The sequence below is a fragment of the Ornithorhynchus anatinus genome, chromosome 3, assembly GCF_004115215.2.
Source record: "Ornithorhynchus anatinus isolate Pmale09 chromosome 3, mOrnAna1.pri.v4, whole genome shotgun sequence".
In the NCBI taxonomy this organism is placed as follows: domain Eukaryota; kingdom Metazoa; phylum Chordata; class Mammalia; order Monotremata; family Ornithorhynchidae; genus Ornithorhynchus; species Ornithorhynchus anatinus.
In genome coordinates this window covers 129,600,020-129,618,651 of record NC_041730.1, presented here as the reverse complement: position 1 = coordinate 129,618,651, position 18,632 = coordinate 129,600,020, and the positions used below count along the sequence as shown (strand labels likewise).

The following is an 18,632-nucleotide window of genomic DNA, read 5'->3' as shown; positions in this document are numbered from 1 at the left end:
ATAAATGCGACCGAATGAATACGCGAGCCAAAATTTCAAGTAGCTTCTTTGTTGTTGTTGTTGTTCTTCTTAGTAGGGGTTCATAGTATCATGAAGCATGATACAATTATGGACGCATCCAACCCAGATTTTGTGTTGGTGGAAGCAGAAGCCAGTCGAGTAGCCCAGGATGCTTTGAGAGCCCTGAAGATTTCACGGCAGCGATGTTTAGGAGCAACCTCTGGAGTTCCCACGTGGACGGGAAGTAGTGGTCTTTCAGGTGCCCCAGCGGGAATCAAGTAAGAGACTCTCCCCGTTCCTAACATGCCTCAACTAGACCAAATGAATTAGAGGTTAGAATTCAATGCTTAGTACAGTGCCTGGCACGTAATAAGCATTTTAAAAAATGCCATTTAAAAAATTGCATTTTAATAATACTAATAATAATGTTGGTATTTGTTAAGCGCTTACTATGTGCCGAGCCCTGTTCTAAGCGCTGGGGGGGATACAGGGTAATCAAAGAATTACTCGCCCACAGTCACACAGCTGACAAGTGGCAGCGCCGCGATTCGAACCCCGGACCTCTGGCTCCCAAGCCCAGGCTCTTTCCACTGAGCCACGCATTTTTCTGTCGAAAAGTTGGCATGTTGCACATACAAGTTGCAAAGCAATTCTGTAGAAATGCCTCTCTGCCCAGCTCAAGAGTTTCCCGAGATCGTGGCTCAGTGGAAAGAGCCCGGGCTTGGGAGTCAGAGGTCATGGGTTCGAATCCCAGCTCTGCCACTTGTGTGTGACTGTGGGCGAGTCGTTTAAATTCTCTGTGCCTCAGTTACCTCATCTGTAAAATGGGGATTAACTGTGAGCCTCATGTGGGGCAACCTGATGACCCTGTATCTCCCCCAGAGCTGAAAACAGTGCTCTGCACACAGTAAGCGCTTAACAAATACCAACATTATTATTCGTTCATGCAGTCGTATTTATTAAGCACTTACTGCGTGCAGAGCAATAGTAAAACAGATTTGAATTGTTTGGGGAAGCAGGATTAAAATGATAGAGCGTTCTCTTTTATTGTAGTTAGTGGTTTTAAGAGTTTGTTTTTTTTAAACCAGGCTTCATTTTGATAAACTTCCCCCAAGCTAAAATGCCATGAATTTGAACTTAGAGAAGGGTATAGATTTCAAGTCAGAGCGTAAGAAGTCATTTGAACCTGCTTGGAACCGAAAAGTAGTGATCTCTGGGCAAATTGTGTTGGGCTCAAAATGGTAGGAAGAAGATTTCACTGCTCCATCCTTGCTACTGAGAGATGACAGATTCTCTCCCTCCCAACCCCACCGCCCTCTGCCCCTGCCAAGCAAAAGACCGTAGAAGTTGACAAGCAAGATTTTGTCCTCTAAGATACCGTTGTGCCAACAAAAGGGGTGTGGGGCGGGGGAGGTGTGGGGGGCGGCCTTGGAAAGCGGGTAATGTAGGAGAGAGCGCAGGTCATCCATCCCACCCCCGACTCTGCCTTTGACTTGCTCTGTGCGTTCATTCAGTAGTATTTATTGAGCGCTTACTATGTGCAGAGCACTGTACTCAGCGCTTGGAATGTACAGTTCGGCAACAGGTAGGTAAGTCACTATCCCTATTTGTAAAATGGGGATACTAAAGCCTGCTTTTCCCTTCCGCCCAGGGTTTGTATGAGATGAAATGAGAAAACTGACGGAAAAGCGCTTTCAAAAAACGAGAAGGTGCTTTAAAGATTGAGTGTATTATCGTATTCGACAGGCCGGGTTTAACCAGTCACTTCTCTTGTTTTGGAGTAGATTTGGTCAGAAAAGGAATCCCACTTTGTCTGCTCCACAGATTTCCTCCAAGTCTCCAAAAGGGAAATGCAAGGTAAAACATTCAACGATTTGCCACCGCTTGGATCCGGGTTTTAGTAGCTGCAATTTGGTTTAACCATTCGTCTTTTGCAAAAGTGATTATCCATTTTAAAAAATAGTACTTTTGGCGTAAATGGTTCCGTCCACCCAAGTGAGAAGCAGTGTGGCCTAGCGAATAGAGCCCGGGCAAGGGAGTCAGAAGGTCATCGTTTCTAATCCTGGTTCCGCCGCTTGTCTGCTGTGTGACTTTGGGCAAGTCACTTGGCTTCTCTGTGCCTCAGTTACCTCGTCTGTAAAATTCATTCATTCAATAGTATTTATTGAGCGCTTACTATGTGCAGAGCACTGTACTAAGCGCTTGGAATGGACAGTTCGGCAACAGATAGAGACAATCCCTGCCCATCGACGGGCTCGCAGTCTACTCGGGGGAGGCAGACAGACGAAAGCAATGGCAGTAAAAATGGGGATTAAGACTGTGAGCTCTATGTGGGACAGGGGCTGTGTCCAACCCGATTAGCTTATATCTCCCCCAGCACTTAGTACCATGCCTGGTACATAGTAAGCGCTTAACAAATACCATGAAAAAACCAAAAACGGTACTAGGAACCCTGGGCTTCGGAGTCAGAGGTCATGAGTTCGACTCCCAGCTCTGCCACTTGTCAGCTCTGTGACTGTGGGCGAGTCACTTCACTTCTCCGTGCCTCAGTTCCCTCATCTGTAAAATGGGGGTTAACTGTGAGCCTCACGTAGGACGACCCGATGACCCTGTATCTCCCCCAGCGCTTAGAACAGTGCTCTGCACACAGTAAGCGCTTAACAAATACCGACATCATTATCATTATACTCTGAAAACCAAAGCGAGTGCCCCACGGACCGGGCAGCTGGGCCCATTTAAAGAGGGTTCCTTAGGCAGCTTAAAATGTGGGGCTCTCTGTGGCACCAGGCCCAGAGCCTAGAAGGTCTGTGATCCTTATGTGAGCAGCTGCCTGGATGGATGGGAGGAGGAGGGGAAGAAGCTTCGGCCCAGGCCCTTTGCAGCGTCTGGAGGCAAAGAACAGCTGAATTGAAAAGGAGTGATCTCTGGGCAAATTGTGTTGGGCTCAGGATGGTAGGAAGAAGATTTCATTGCTCCATCCTTGTTACCGAGAGATGACAAGTTCTCTCCCTCCCAACCCCACCACCCCCTGCAGAGTCCTCCTTGTGTGGCCATTCCCAAAGGGGCTGCCAGTGGGTGACCTAAAAACGGAAAGGTTCCACGCTTTTCCCACAACGTAAAGAAAAGAACTTTCCCGAGCTCTCAGGGCCACCCTAGCAGCTTCCTGAGCTTAGAGACAAGCTCAGGGCCCGGAGCGCTACCTTTGAACCCGCTTCCTTGAAACATTCGGTTCCTCCGCGGAAATGATAGATTGGAAGCGTCCTGAGGAGAGGAAACCCCAACTCCCTCTGAGGTCCGGTGAGCCGCCAGCCGTCGCGTCGCCTCTCCATCCGCTGGGCTCTCCGGTAGCAAGTCGGGGCTGCTCTCCGCCGGAGCCCCAGCGCTCCGGCTTAGTCCCGCAGAGCTGTTTGGATTTATAAGCTCTTTCCCAGGCCAGAATGAGGCTATAATGAGGAAGCCCTCGGTTGTCCTGTAACACCGCGGGTCACGTTGCCAAAGGAGCCCTGCGTTGAGTTACCCCGGTGCAAGTTTCCCTCATGCCTCGATGGGCCCCCCGACGCAAGCGCCCACCCTTTCTTCGGCCTCTGCCTTTGAGGGAAGCTTGGCCTGATGGAAAGATCACGAGCCTGGGAGCCAGAGGGCCTGGGTTCTCATCCCGGCTGTGTTTCTTACCTGCTGCATGACCTTGGGCAAATTCATTCATTCATTCAATGGTCTTTATTGAGCAGTTACTGTGCGCAGAGCACTGTACTGAGCGCTTGGAATGTACAGTTCGGCAACGGAGTCTCTTCATTTCTCGGGGCCGCAGTTTCCTCAAGTGTAAATGGGGGACTCGATACCTGTTCTCCTTCCTTCTTAGACTGCAAGCCTCATCTGGGACAGGGCCCGTGTCCAATAGAAGCAGCGTGGATCAGTGGAACGAGCACGGGCTTGGGAGTCAGAGGTCACGAGTTTGAATCCGGGCTCTGCCACTTGTCAGCTGTGTGTGACCGTGGGCAAGTCACTTCACTTCTCTGTGCCTCGGTTCCCTCGTCTGTAAAATGGGGATTAACCGTGAGCCTCACGTGGGACGACCTGATTACCCTGTATCTCCCCCAGCGCTTAGCACAGTGCTGCACATAGTAAGCGCTTCACAAATACCAACATTATTATTATTATTATCATCTGATAATCTCAGATGTACCTCGGCACTTAGAACTTGGCTTGGCACAATGTAAGTGCTTAACAAATGACACTAGTATTTATTATTTTTAATCCTAACCATGCCACTGATCTACTCTGTGACCTTGGACAAGTTACTTAACCTCCCTGAGCCTCGGCCTCTTCATCTGTAAGATGGGGATAAGACAGCCCGTGTGCCCCATATAGGACAGGGACTGGATCCGATCTCATAACCCTATATCTACCTCAGCACTTAGCACACGATAAAAGCTTATAAATATGAGATTTATCGCCTAGAGAGACACAGGTGCCTCATAAATATGGATGCATCTTCAACGCTGAGAGCTTTATTCATTCCAACGTATTCATTGAGCATTTACCGTGTGCAGAGCGCTGTACTAAGAGCTTGGGAGAGCACTGTATAACAATAAACACACCCTAACAGTAAATAGACCCATTCCCTGCCCACAGGGAGTATCCAGTCTACAGGGGGAGACATGATTAGAGAAGCAGCGTGGCTCAGCAAAAAGAGCATGGGCTGGGGAGTCAGAGGTCATGAGTTCTAATCCCGGCTCTGCCACTTGTCAGCCGTGTGACTTTGGGCAAGTCACTTAACTGCTCTGTGCCTCAGTTCCCTCATCTGTAAAATGGGGATTAAGACTGTGAGCCCCACCTGGGACAAACTGATCACCTTGTATCTCTTCCCCGCCCCAAGAATATAGAACAGTGCTTTGCACATAGTAAGCACTTAACAAATGCCATCATTATTATTATTATGGCTAAACACCAATCGATTACAGATACGAAAGGACTCTGACACAGTATTAGCCAGGAGCCTAACTGGTATGAGAATAATTATTATTATTATTGTGCTATTTGTTAAGCGCTTACTATGTACCAGGCACCGTACTAAACTCTGGGTGGCTACACGTAAAGCAGGTTGAACACAGTCCCTGTCCCACGTGGGGCTCACAGTCTCAATCCCCACTTTCCAGATGAGGTCACTGAGGCCTAGTGAAGTGATTGCCCAAGGTCACAGCAGACAAATGGAGGAGCCGGGATTAGAACCACTGATTGATTGATTATACCCCTCCTGGATCCAGGCCACCCTCTGGGAGCTACACGCTTCCATTTCCAGTTGATCATTCGTTCATTCGTATTTATTGAGTGTTTACTGTTGTGCAGAGCATCCTGCCTGCTCTGCCCCGGCGGCTCAGCTGGGCAGGTGCCAGTCTGCTCTGGCAAGACAGACACAAACCTCCGCACCCAGATTCCTGACCAAATTTCAGAAATGGCCTCAAAGCAGCCCGGTCTTGCTCTTTTCCCCTTCCTGCGCTCGGACTACGAAGAAGACAGGACGGCGTCCCTCTGGGACCCTTGGTGCCATCGCTTTGCGTGAGGCCCTCCTCTTACCTGCTGGATTTCCCCATTCCCTTCATTCTTGCTGGATTCAGTTGTTCCATAGTAATAATTTCCAAACACGACTTGCCACTCCAAGCTCGGGAGCTGAAGACTTTGTAGTTTCCCATTGATGCGGTCGAGTTGTTCAAGTTTTAAAACTTGACTTTCATTTGAAGTTCCAGTTTTATCTAGGCATAAATAATAATAATGGCATTTGTTAAGTGCCTACTATGTGCCAAGCACTGTTCTAAGCACTGGGGTTGCGGGGAGGGCGGGTAACAAAGTAATCAGGTTGTGCCATATGGGGCTCACAGTTTTAATCCCCATTTTCCAGATGAGGTAACTGAGACACAGAGAAGTTAAGTGACTTGCCCAAAGTCACACAGCTGACAAGTGACAGAGCTGGGATTAGAACCCACGACCTCTGACTCCCAAGCCCGCGCTCTTTCCACTGAGTCACGCTGCTTCTCTGGGGACACTTACAAGTAAAGCTATGATCTGGCTCATCCGATGACTTCTGTGGGCATTTGAACCTCTTGACATGTCAATATTCTCTTTGCTGGGCTTATAAATCAATGAGGAATATGGTCAAATGAACTCAGTTTCTCTTCCTTCTAACTTTCACATATAATTCAATTATGAACATAAAAGGAGTTAATTAAAAGCGGGCTTGAGTAAAATCCTGTAGGATAATCCCAGAAGGTCTGCGAGAGGCCTTCTTAGGAGGAATGTTTGTTGATAAGATTAGGGTCTAACCTCCGGTAAAAGTTGCTAACAGAGAGATATAACTGTGTCCCTATTGGCGTAGTAGAAAGAGCAGGGGACGGGAAGTCAGGAGGCAGAGACCTTAATCCCACCCCTGCCACTGGTCTGCCGTGTCACCTTGGACAAGACAGTTTCTTTATAACCTTAGTTTCCTCAACTGTCAAATGGGAGCTACCAAATTAATTAATTAATGATGGCATTTGTTAACTGGTTACTATGTGCCACGCACTGTTCTAAGCCCTGGGGTAGATAGGGGGTTATCGGATTGTCGCACATGGGCCTCTTAGTCTTAATCCCCATTTTAATAATATAATGTTGGTATGTCTTAAGCACTTACTATGTGCAGAGCACTGTTCTAAGCCCTGGGGTAGATACAGGGTAAGCTGGTTGTCCCACCTGAGGCTCACAGTCTTAATCCTCATTTTACAGATGAGATCACTGGGGCACAGAGAAGTTAAGTGGCTTGCCCACGGTCACACAGCTGACAAGAGGTGGAGCCGATATTTGAACCCATGACCTCTGACTCCCAAGCCCATGCTCTTTCCACTAAGCCACGCAGCTTCTGTTCTAAGAAGTTCAAGATACGGTCTCTGCCCACAATAATAATAATGATGATGATAATCGTGGTATTGAAGTGTGTCCTGTGTGCTAAACTCTTGAGGAGGGATGATGCAGTCAGATCGGACACAGTCCCTGCCCGACATGGGATTCAGCAGTACACTGTTACAGGTCTAGTAGACAGAGAAATAGCTGGGGAATCAGAATTTGTAAAATTGAATGTTTGGGCATCTGAATGTATATAGATAAGTGCCCGGGGTGAGCATAAACTCTGCAACTGCTGAAGGGTTGAGAAAAGGCATGAAGAAGCAGAAAATGGTTGGGGTTAGTCAGGTTAGCATTCTTTTCTCTCGTTCCCCTTCCGTCCACCCTGGACAAGTCCCAGAGTTAGCCACCTCACACGCTGGCAAAATACAAAATTATTTCCATTAGTCTCTGGCTCCCCTTTGGACTGTGAGCTCGCTGTGGGTCGGGAATGTGCGTACCAGCTCTGATGTACGCTCCCAAGTGCCTAGAACAGTGCTCTACCCACAGTAAGCACTCACTAAATACGATTGAATGAATCCAGTGACTTGATTGATGATTGGCCCTGACTTGCAGTGTAAAAAGGCGTATAGTTTACTCTGGAGAATATGATCATTTAAATATACTCTCATCTGTTAGAGAGAGAGCATGGCCTAGTTGATAGAGACGGGCCTGGGAGTCAGAAGGACCTGGCTCCTAATCCCGGGCTCTGCCTCTTGTCCGCTGCATGACCCTGAGCGAGTCACTTAACTTCTCCGGGCTTCAGTTCCTTATCTGTAAAATGGGAATTAAGACTGTGAGCCCCATTTGGGACAATGACTGGGTCCCACCCAATTTGTTCAGATCTGCCCCAGCGCTCAGAGCAGTGCCTGGCACATAGTAAGCGCTTAACAAATACCTCAATTATGGTTATTCTGAGTAGTATCATTAGGGGATCTCAAATGTGACCTTTGCCTTTCAGGATGCAGACATCCTCCAAAGAGATGGGAAAAGTGTATCTCAGGCACATTTTAGTGGGACGGCAGAAGACGGAGAAGGTCCGTCCGGTCCTCTGGCTTCCTCTTCCCTCTTAGCGAAGATGAGAGCTCGAAACCATCTAATCTTGCCCCAGAGAGCCGAGAGCGAGAGCGCCAGCGGGCCACGGGCTCCCGCCCCGTTGCCCGCCGCCACGGAACACGACGAACTGCTCGTGGACGTGAGGAACTTCATCGCCTTCCAGGCCCGCGTGGACGGCCAGGCCAGCACTCAGGAGATCCTAGGGGAATTCGAATCCAAGCTGTCGACGTCACAGTCCTGTGTCTTTCGAGAACTGTTGAGAAACCTGTGCACGTTCCACAGAGGCGTGAACGGCGAAGGGGTGTGGAAGCTGAAGCCGGAGTTCCGTTGAGCAGGCGGCCGGTTTTAGCGTCTGCCTCCGGGATTTGACCGCGCGGCTTGCCGAAACTCTGAATTCCTTTTTTTCTAAGAGGAAGTTCTGACTGTGAGGGCTTTCTACGTTCTATAAGATGAACACTGTACGGTTCCGGGGGGCGGGAAGAACCTGACTATGGGACGGGGCTTCATTTTTCACCTTGTCACATCTACCTCAATGGCCACTGAAAGGAAAAAAAGGCATCTCCCCCAGCTTGCAAACAGCTTGACTAAGGTTAATGAAATAGAATACAGGCGTTTTCATTTGATATTGCAATAAGAACCCTATCTCCCTAGAGATTCCGACGTTGTTCAGAGGTCCTTCGATTTGTGCGTTTGGGGAGAGTGTCACATTTACACATTTACTGCTCAGTGTTTACACCTAAACTCATGGAACGGAATCTCGAGAATCTTCCAAGTGTGATTATTTTTATTTTTTTGAGGGGGGAGGTGTTGAAAACTTTGCACACTATTCCTACTTAACGTATTTATAATTGCCAGCTCTCATTTGCTTGATATGCAATTTTAAAATGCTTTTTTAAATCCTATCTAGGAAAAATTTACTGATGACTTGTCTTAATGAAAGTGATTTTACTCTGAGCATTGTAGATCCTATTACCGTCTTACCAGATCTCCTCTGTGGGATACGGACTGTTTTTCAGGGTTAAAGGATAGGTTGTACCGATAATAAAGTAGAATCTTTGTACAGTCCTTTCACTTAAGTGATAGAAGCCACATAGTTAGCTTCCTTATGGAAGGAAGTATCTCAAAGGATTTTTGGACAGGGGTGTTCTTGAATCTTGAACGTGTTATCTCCTCACCAGGGTTTGGGCCAAAAAAAGGACGTATTTCCAGGTCTTCACCTAACAACTGGGTGTCGTGAAGCTAAAACACAAGTACTGTAAAAGTTGATATACTTAGGGGTATTATTTTTACTATTTGTATATATGCAAAGTGTGTTTCTTTGGAACTCCTGGCAAATAATTTAATGAGGTTTACTGACCTGCGGAGTTTGGGCATCGTGAGTTCTAAGTATTATCATTCCCGATTTCTTTTTTTCCTTGAAATCTGATGTACAGTAAGTCTGTGATTACCCTTTGCCTTCTCCCTTGGTAAACACTCAGAATTTCTATGGTAAGGGCCAAGTTGGTTGTTCTCAATTCTGTCGCCGACTGTTCCCGTGGTCTCAGGCAAGTCACTAAATTATCTGTGCCTCTGTTTGTCCATCTGCAAAAATGACAGTGAAACCTCACTGATAAAATGTGAAGTTTAAATCAGATATAGGTGCTGTAGGTGGTAAAGTAAATATTGTTTCATAGCAGAAAGTTTAAGTCTGTTGGTAAGTATTCCTGGGTGATTTCTTTTTTAACTTAAATAAAGACTCAAAAGTAAAATTTAAATGGATCTCACTTTGTCAGTTCCTGGGGTTTTTTTATGCTTGCTTTTGCTGTACTTAGTTTTTCTCTCTTGGTATTTTGCATTTCTAAATGACAGCTTCACTGTCCTAGCGTACATTTTTTTCTTGGGAAGTCAAGGTTAGCATTTTGCATTCCTCGTTTCGGAAGTGTCCGAGCCCCTGTCTCTAGAGTTCTTAGTGGCACGTGCAGTGATGATAGTTTGCGAGCTCAACATGTGTATCTGAGGGCAGAATCATGTCAGTTCAAACCAAGCCATTTGAGTGGTTTAATAGCCCCCAACAAATAGCTGAAATTCAATCCTTCCTTCAGGTACCCTATACTGAAAATCTGAAAAGATGGTTTTATTGATGAGTGCCAGAGGGAAAAAAAACAGAATTTCACTCCCAAGACCGTTAGTTGGGGGTAGGTCTTTGGACAAAAATAGCATCTTGCAGTAGTTTGAGAAAGATGGGAAGACACATCTCCTCCAAGAGGTCCTCCCTGACTAAGCCCTCACTTTCTCTTCTCCCACTCCCTTTTGCGTCACCCTGACTTGCTCCCTTTATTCACCCCACCTCCCAGCCCCACAGCACTGATGTACACATCTGTAATTGGTTTATATTAATATCTGCCTCCCCCTGTAGACTGTAAGCTCCATGTGGGCAAGGAATGTGTCTGCTAATCGTTATATTGTACTCCTCATGTGCTCAGTGCAATTCTCTGCACACAGTAAGCACTCAATACGATGGAATGAGTGAATGAATCCTCTCAGAAAGCACTGCTAACTGGTTGATTCGTATGTCTGTAACGGACCACCATTGTCAGAGATGCCACTTTGATATTCAGCAAGTAGAATTCATTGAGTGCTTCCTGGGTGTGGAGCACTGTACTAAGGGTTTGGGGAGATAAAATACAATGGTTAGTGGACAGGACACCTGCTCCCCAAATCCTGTCAGTTCTCCCTTAACATCTCTACAATCTGCACTTTCTTCTTCATCCAAAGAGCCACCTCACTGAACCAAGCACTTCTCATTTCCTGCCTCGACCACTGCATCCTCCTTGCTGACCTCCCTGCCTCCTATCTCTACCCTTACCAGTCCATAATTTACTCTGCTGCAAGAATCGTTTTTCTAAAATAAAACCAAGCAGTCCACATCTCCCCATTCCACAGATGCCGCCAGTGGTTTCCCATCCACCTCCGCATCAAACAGACCGTCCTTACCATCGGCCTTAAATCGCTCCATCCTCTCGCCCCCTGTGACGTCACCTTGCTGAATTACTGCAACCGACCCTGCGCAACGCTAAACCCTCACTTTCTCTTCTCCCACTCCCTTATGCGTCACCCTGACTTGCTCCCTTTATTCACCCCACCTCCCAGCCCCACGGCACTGATGTCCACATCTGTAATTTATTTATATTAATGCCTGCCTCCCCCTCTAGACTGTAAGCTCCGTGTGGGCAAGGAATGTGTCTGCTTATCGTTATATTGTACTCCTCATGCGCTTCTAACGCCAACCTACTCTCTACAACTAAATTTCATCTTTCTTGCGGCCTACCTCTCGCTTACATTTTTCCTCTCGTCTGGAACTTCCTGCCCCTTAGTATCTTACATACCACTGCTCTCCCCGCCTTCAGATCCCTCCTAAAATCACATCTTCTCCAAGAGGGCTTCCCCTATTAAGTCCTCATTTCCCCTTTCTGCCCTCCTGCTATAAGGATGGTATTTATTAAGTGCTTACTATGTGCCAAGCACTGTTACCTCTGCACTCATATCTCAACACTTCAAGCTTTTGATATCCACCCACCCTTGGTTCCTCAGCTCCTTGCTCTCTGCTATTTTCCCTCTGTAATTTATTCTAATAACCTCTCTTTCTCTGTAGCCCGTAAGCTCCTCGTGGGCAGGGATCGTGCCTACCCACTGTACTGTATTGTACTCTCCCAAGTGCTTAGCACAGTGCTTTTTACACACCAGAAGCTCTCACATACCATTAATCGATTGATAGAACTTCGTTTATCAGCTCTGTCGTACTCTCCCAAGCTCGCTGTGGGCAGAGAATGTGTCTGTAATTGTTGAATTGTACTCTCCCAAGCGCTTAGTACAGTGCTCTGCACACAGATGAGGTATGGACACACCCTCTCATCGCCACGAAGGGCTCACAATTTAAGGAAGTAGAAGTTGCATTCTTTCGAATGCAAAAGGTAACTTTTCACCTAGGACCAAACCCTGACATTTTTTTTCAATGGTATTGGGTAAGTGCTTGCTATGTGCCGGGTAATAATGTATTTGTTAAGCGCTTACTACGTGCGGACCACTGTTCTAAGCGCTGGGGTAGATATAGGGGAATGAGGTTGTCCCACGTGAGGCTCACAGTCTTCACCCCCCTTTTACAGATGAGGGAACTGAGGCACAGAGAAGTGAAGTGACTTGCCCACAGTCACACAGCTGACAAGGGGCAGAGTCGGGATACTGTACTAAGCACCGGAGTAGATACAAAATACTCTAGTTGAACACGGTCTATGTACCTCGTGGAGCTCACGGTCTTAATCCCCATTTTGCAGATGAGGTAACTGAGGCACAGAGAAGTGAAGTGACTTGCCTCAGGTCACGCAGCAGACAAGTGAGCAGCAGAGCGAGGATTAGAACCCAGGTCATTCCCCTGGGCTCTCTCCACGAGGCCACTCTGTTTCTCGACAGAGTTGTCCCTCTATATGTAGTTGATATTTTGGGAAAAGAGAAGGAAGCCGGTCTTTATGACTATGGGAAAGAGTTGAGTTGGTGGTTACCAGTAAAAGTGGCCCATAAAATATAGAGATGGAGACCTAAGAGAGCTTTCCAACCCCTTTGCTATATTTTTTTTTTTTGATGGTCTATTATAGATCATTATATTTTCAGCTCTTTGAGGGTGGGAATTGTGTCTACCCACTCTGCTGTACTGTACTCTCACAAGTGCATAATACAATGTTGGTATTTCGTTAAGCGCTTACTATGTGCCGAGCACTGTTCTAAGCGCTGGAGTAGACACAGGGGAATCAGGTTGTCCCACGTGGGGCTCACGGTCTTAATCCCCATTTTACAGATGAGGTAACTGAGGCACCGAGAAGTGAAGTGACTTGCCCGCAGTCACACAGCCGACAAGTGGCCGAGCCGGGATTCGAACCCATGACCTCTGACTCCAAAGCACGTGCTCTTTCCACTGAGCCAAGCTGCTTCCCAATGCTCTATGCTCAGTGAATGCCATTGATTTACTGACCGCTCTTTTGTAAAATATGGGGAAGGGCCGTGTAAGCCCAGAAGTTTTGTTCCATTGCTTTAAGATATTTCACCAAAATACCTCATTTTCCTTTCCCTGGTGAATAACCATCATGGTTCAAAGTGCAGCAGGATAAATAAATCAAGTTTTCATTGGGTCAGTTCGGAACATCCAGATATACTAAGCTAATACGGGTTGTACCACACAAGAGAGAAGACTCCCAGCGCTAAATCCATTCTTCGTTGTAGCCGTAAATTTCCTTGCAGTTGGCTCATGGGTGGAAATGCTCGGAAAACACGTCTCGCCCATTTTTAACCTAAGTTGAGATAACGGTTGTGTGAACGAACCATCACGCGGAAAGGGATCGTGAAACGGGAGAGAGTTTAAGCGTGTGCAGTCTGCTCCACCGTGTTTGTGCTGGATGTTGTAGAGAGATGTGATTCCTCGTTCCTCCGGGACTCATTCCTTGGGGAAATCCCATCTCACCCTTTAAGAGGGAAAGTGCTTGTACACAAGCTGTGTTTGCATCACTACGCGGATTGATAAAACACAGGGCAATCGAAGCTCACTGTCCCAGTGACAGATGTTGGTTTTCGGTTTCAACGGGTGGCATGTTAAAGCGGGTCAGTAATAGAAACTGGGAATGCAGGGCACGGGGATTCTTGTTTTGGCCGTAACACTCGAGGGTGGAGAAGGGCTGGGGAAAGATAAAAGAAGAGCAGAAACTTATGTGCATCAAATTTCCTTTTCTTTTGTCTTGTTACGAACATCCCTTTCAGCCAACTAAATGCCAAACTAACTGTTGCCTCCAATTCATTTGCATTCGTTCCTTTCCTCTACCTTAGGTTTTTTTTGTTTTCTGTTTTCCCAATTCATTACTCGAAATTGTAAGCACCATTTCACTGTAATGTCCTCCTAATTTCACCCTATCTTCTTTTAGAGAAGCAGCGTGGCTCAGTGGAAAGAGCCCGGGCTTGGGAGTCAGAGATCATGGGTTCGAATCCCTGCGCCGCAACTTGCCAGCCGTGTGACTTTGGGCAAGACACTTAACTTCTCTGGGCCTCCGTTACCTCATCTGTAAAATGGGGATGAAGACTGTGAGCCCCACGTGGGACAACCTGATCACCTTGTATCCCCCCCAGCGCTTAGAACAGTGCTCGACACATAGTAAGCGCTTAACAAATACCAACATTATTATTATTATATCTCACTACCTTATCTATGTTTTAGGCTTTTGCCTCTTACCTCTCTTTAACCTCTGAACCACTTGTCCGCTGTGGGACCGTGGGCAGGTCACTTTGCTGCCCTGTGCCTCCGTTACCTCATCCTTAAAATGGGGATTCATTCATTCAATAGTATTTATTGAGCGCTTACTATGTGCAGAGCACTGTACTAAGCGCTTGGGATGAACAAGTCGGCAACAGATAGAGACGGTCCCTGCCATTTGACGGGCTTACGGTCTAATCGGGGGAGACGGACGGACGAGAACGATGGCGATAAATAGAGTCGAGGGGAAGAACATCTGGTAAAAACCGATGGCAACTAAATAGAATCGAGGCGATGTACAATTCATTAACAGAATAAATAGGGTAATGAAAATATAGACAGTTGAGCGGGCGAGTACGGTGCTGTGGGGATGGGAAGGGAGAGGTGGAGGAGCAGAGGGCAAAGGGGAAAAAGAGGGTTAAGCTGCGGAGAGGTAAAGGGGGGATGGCAGAGGGAGTAGAGGGAGAAGAGGAGCTCAGTCTGGGAAGGCCTCTCGGAGGCGGTAAGTTTTAAGTAGGGTTTTGGAGAGGGAAAGAGAATCAGTTTGGCGGAGGTGAGGAGGGAGGGCAGTCCGGGACAGTGGTAGGACGCGGCCCGGGGGTCGACGGCGGGACGGGCGAGACCGAGGGACGGCGAGGAGGTGGGCGGCGGAGGAGCGGAGCGTGCGGGGTGGGCGGTGGAAAGAGAGAAGGGAGGAGAGGTAGGAAGGGGCAAGGTGACGGAGAGCCTCGAAGCCTAGAGTGAGCAGTTTTTGTTTGGAGCGGAGGTTGATAGGCAACCACTGCCATGAGCGCCATGTAGGACAGGGACTGCATCCAACCCAATTGGCCGCACATCCCAGCATATAGTAAGCACGGAGAAGCAGCGTGACTCAGTGGAAAGAGCCCGGGTTTGGGAGTCAGAGGTCATGGGTTCGAATCCCGGCTCGGCCACTTGTCAGCCGTTTGAATTTGGGCAAATCACTTCACTTCTCGGTGCCTCAGTTACCTCATCTGTAAAATGGGGATTAAGACTGTGAGCCCCACGTGGGACAACCCGATTCCCCTGTGTCTACCCCAGCGCTTAGAACAGTGCTCGGCACATAGGAAGCGCTTAACAAATATCAACATTATTATTATAGTAAGTGCTTAACAGATGCCACAGTTATTATCATCATTATAGTTGTATTTATTGAGCACTTATTGTGTGTAGGACACTACTATGTACTCAGGAGAGAACTCAGGAGAGAGTTGGTTTGTAAAATGGTTATCTTTGCACTTCTTAGCCTGTGAGCCCATGTGGGACAAGGAATGTGTCTACTCTGATTATCGTGTTGGTCAAAAAGCCTGCATTGGACACAGTGGTAGAGACCCCGTGAGCGCTTAGTAACAGAGCTAGGTATATTTCACTCGGCCTCCTGGGTCATTTTAATAAAATATCATATTCCATTCACCTTCCTATTTCTCAGAAACCTCCGGTACTCACCCATTCCGCTATACACCAAGGAAAAACTCCTACTTATCAGCTTTAAGGCACTTGATCAGCTCTCCCCTCCTCTACTTATCCTCGCTCCTCTCCCACTCTACCCCAGCTAGCGTGGTTCACTCCCCTCAGGCCACCCACTTACCGTACTTCATTTTTGTCTTAAATTCATTCAATAGTATTTACCGAGCGCTTACTATGTGCAGAGCACTGTACTAAGCGCTTGGAATGGACAAATCGGTAACAGATAGAGACAGTCCCTGCCCTTTGACGGGCTTACGGTCTAATCTTTCAGGCTGCAAGCTCTAGCTCTTGCTCTCCTCCTTACCCGGAGCCCCGTCCTCTCCCACCCCCAAAACGTCACATCCAGCAGACCGCTGCTCTCCCCGTCTTCAGGCCTTCCTAAAATCGCATCTCCTCCGGGAGGCCTCCCCCGATCAGTCTCTTGTCTCCCTTGAGTCTCTTCCAACCGCCACTTCGGTACTTCATTTCCATCCCTCCTGAAATTTATTTTAGTGTCCGTCTCCTCCACTGGGTGGTAAGCGTCCTGAGGACAGGCATAATGTCGAACTTTATTCTCCCAAGTGCTTAACGATCATAATAATCGTGGTATTTAATAGTAATAGTAATTATGGTGCGTTTTAAGCGCTTACTATGAGCCAAGCGCTGTTCTAAGCACTGAGATAGATACAAGGTAACCAGGTTGTCCCATGTGGGGCTCGCAGTCTTAATCCCCATTTTCCAGATGAGATAACCGTGGCGCAGAGAAGTTAAATGACTTGCCCTTAAGCCGCTACTGTGTGCCAGACACTGCGCTAAGCGCTGAGGCGGATACAAGTAAATCGGATTGGACACAGTCTCTTTCCCATGTGGGGCTCACAGTCTCAATCCCCATTTTCCAGATGAGGTAACCGAGGCATAGAGAACTGAAGTGACTTGCCCAAGGTCACACAGCAGACCAAGTGGTGTCGCATAGTGCAGCGCTCTGCTCACAGTAACTCAATAACTGTTGTTGATTGATAACTCTCTAAACTGGTCTGCCCAGCTGGAGTAATGACATATATTTTTTTATGGTGCTAGTTTTTTCACTTTTGTTTTGACTGTAACTGTTTGAGGATTAAAGTGTAATTATGAGTCAGAAATAATAATAATAATAATAATGTTGGTATTTGTTAAGCGCTTACTATGTGCCGAGCACCGTTCTAAGCGCTGGGGTAGACACAGGGGAATCAGGATGTCCCACGTGGGGCTCACAGTCTTAATCCCCATTTTACAGATGAGGTCACTGAGGCACAGAGAAATGAAGTGACTCGCCCACAGTCACACAGCTGACAAGTGGCAGAGCTGGGATTCGAACTCATGACCTCTGACTCCAAAGCCCGTGCTCTTTCCACTGAGCCACGCTGCTTCTCTGCAATTATAGCTAAAATCGTCTATAATCCAAAAAACTCATTTTAGCTAATTATTTCCATTTTTTTCCCTCCACCCAAAACATTTTCCAGAGCTGTTTTTAATGGTGTCTGTTAAGTGCTTACTATACTAAGCGCTGGGGATAGATAATCAGGCTGGACACAATCCCTGATCCACATGAGGCTCACAGTCTTAATCCCCATTGTACAGATGAGGTAACTGAGGCCCAGAGAAATTCAGTGACTCGCCCAAAGCCACACAGCAGACAAGTGGCGGAGCCGTGATTAGAACCCAGGTCCTCTGACGATTAACAAGTAACCAAGCTGATCAATTTGAATTTTAGCTTCTTTCCCTTCCTCAGCTGAGTAACTGGGAGAAACCCGCAAGGTGGCAAACGACAACTTTACGTTGACACGATGTAGAATGCCTTGTCAATCCTTCCATCAAACAATCAATCATATTTATTGAGTGCTTATAGTTTGCGGAGCACTGTACTAAGCACTTAGCAGAGTGTGTAGACACATTCCCTGCTACAAGAAGTCTAAATCCATCAGCCACACCTCCAACCAAGGGTAATATCTTGCTAAGAGTGGTGTCCTCCACTGGATTTATAGAACAGTCAATTCCCAACTCATGCTCATCTTTCTGTCTCTCTTCTCCGTCCACCTCTAACTTCTGGAGAGAGGAAGGAAAGAAGGGGGTAAACAGTTCAATCATTTAAATCTTAATATCACCTGAATATCTATCCCCGAGGGGAGCAGTGTTTAAACCCATCCTTCGAAACTGAAATGTTAAGCACACTTCTCAGTTCTGCGGGCCCCAGCGGCGTGGCTCAGTGGAAAGGGCCCGGGCATGGGAGTCCGAGGTCATGGGTTCGAATCCCGGCTCTGCCCCCTGTCAGCTGGGTGACTGTGGGCGAGTCACTTCACTTCTCGGTGCCTCAGTTCCCTCATCTGTAAAATGGGGATGAAGACTGTGAGAGCCTCATGTGGGACGACCTGATGACCCTGTATCTCCCCCAGCGCTTAGAACAGTGCTCCGCACATAGTAAGCGCTTAACAGATACCAACATTATTATTAGTTACCCTGAGCGTTGTTCTTTAAGTGGTTACTGTGTCCCAAGAACTGTACTGAGTGCTAGGTGGATACAAGATAATCGGATTTGGACACAGTCCCTGTGCCACATGGGAATCCCAGTCTAAGCAGGAGGGAGATATTGAATTCCCATTTTTCAGATCAGGAAACTGAGGCACGGGGAAGTTAAGTGACTCACCTAAGGTCACATAACCGGGATTAGGACCCAAGTCTTTTGACCGTCCAGGCCTGTGCTCTTTTTACCAGGTCCTGCTGCTTCTAAAAGGTAACAAAAGCAACTAGGACTCAAAGAGCATATTTATCTTAAATGAATTCTTTATCAGATGATCCCTAATCACCTCAGTGCTTTTCTACTGCATCGGAGTGCTCCAGCTGAAAGAATGATATAATCGGTTCTGTTTGGGGTAACTTTACTTCTTTTCCCTTCTTTGAG

General features: G+C 47.2%; 1 protein-coding gene across 6 annotated transcripts in view; it reads left to right on the top strand.

The window, feature by feature from the left end:
* Positions 1 to 9,723, top strand: part of ERCC6 (ERCC excision repair 6, chromatin remodeling factor) — a 101,732-nt gene extending 92,009 nt beyond the window's left edge. For 5 of the 6 annotated variants that reach the window (XM_029059733.2, XM_029059734.2, XM_039911626.1 and 2 more), the window contains 3 exons: positions 74 to 278; positions 1,785 to 1,857; positions 7,871 to 9,723. In XM_029059733.2, coding sequence (XP_028915566.1) covers positions 74 to 278; positions 1,785 to 1,857; positions 7,871 to 8,296 — 704 coding nt within the window. In that variant the 3' untranslated portion in view covers positions 8,297 to 9,723. The remainder of the gene's footprint in view (positions 1 to 73; positions 279 to 1,784; positions 1,858 to 7,870) is intronic. The other variant, XM_029059732.2, reaches the window with a different exon arrangement.
* The last annotated feature ends 8,909 nt before the right edge of the window (positions 9,724 to 18,632 follow it).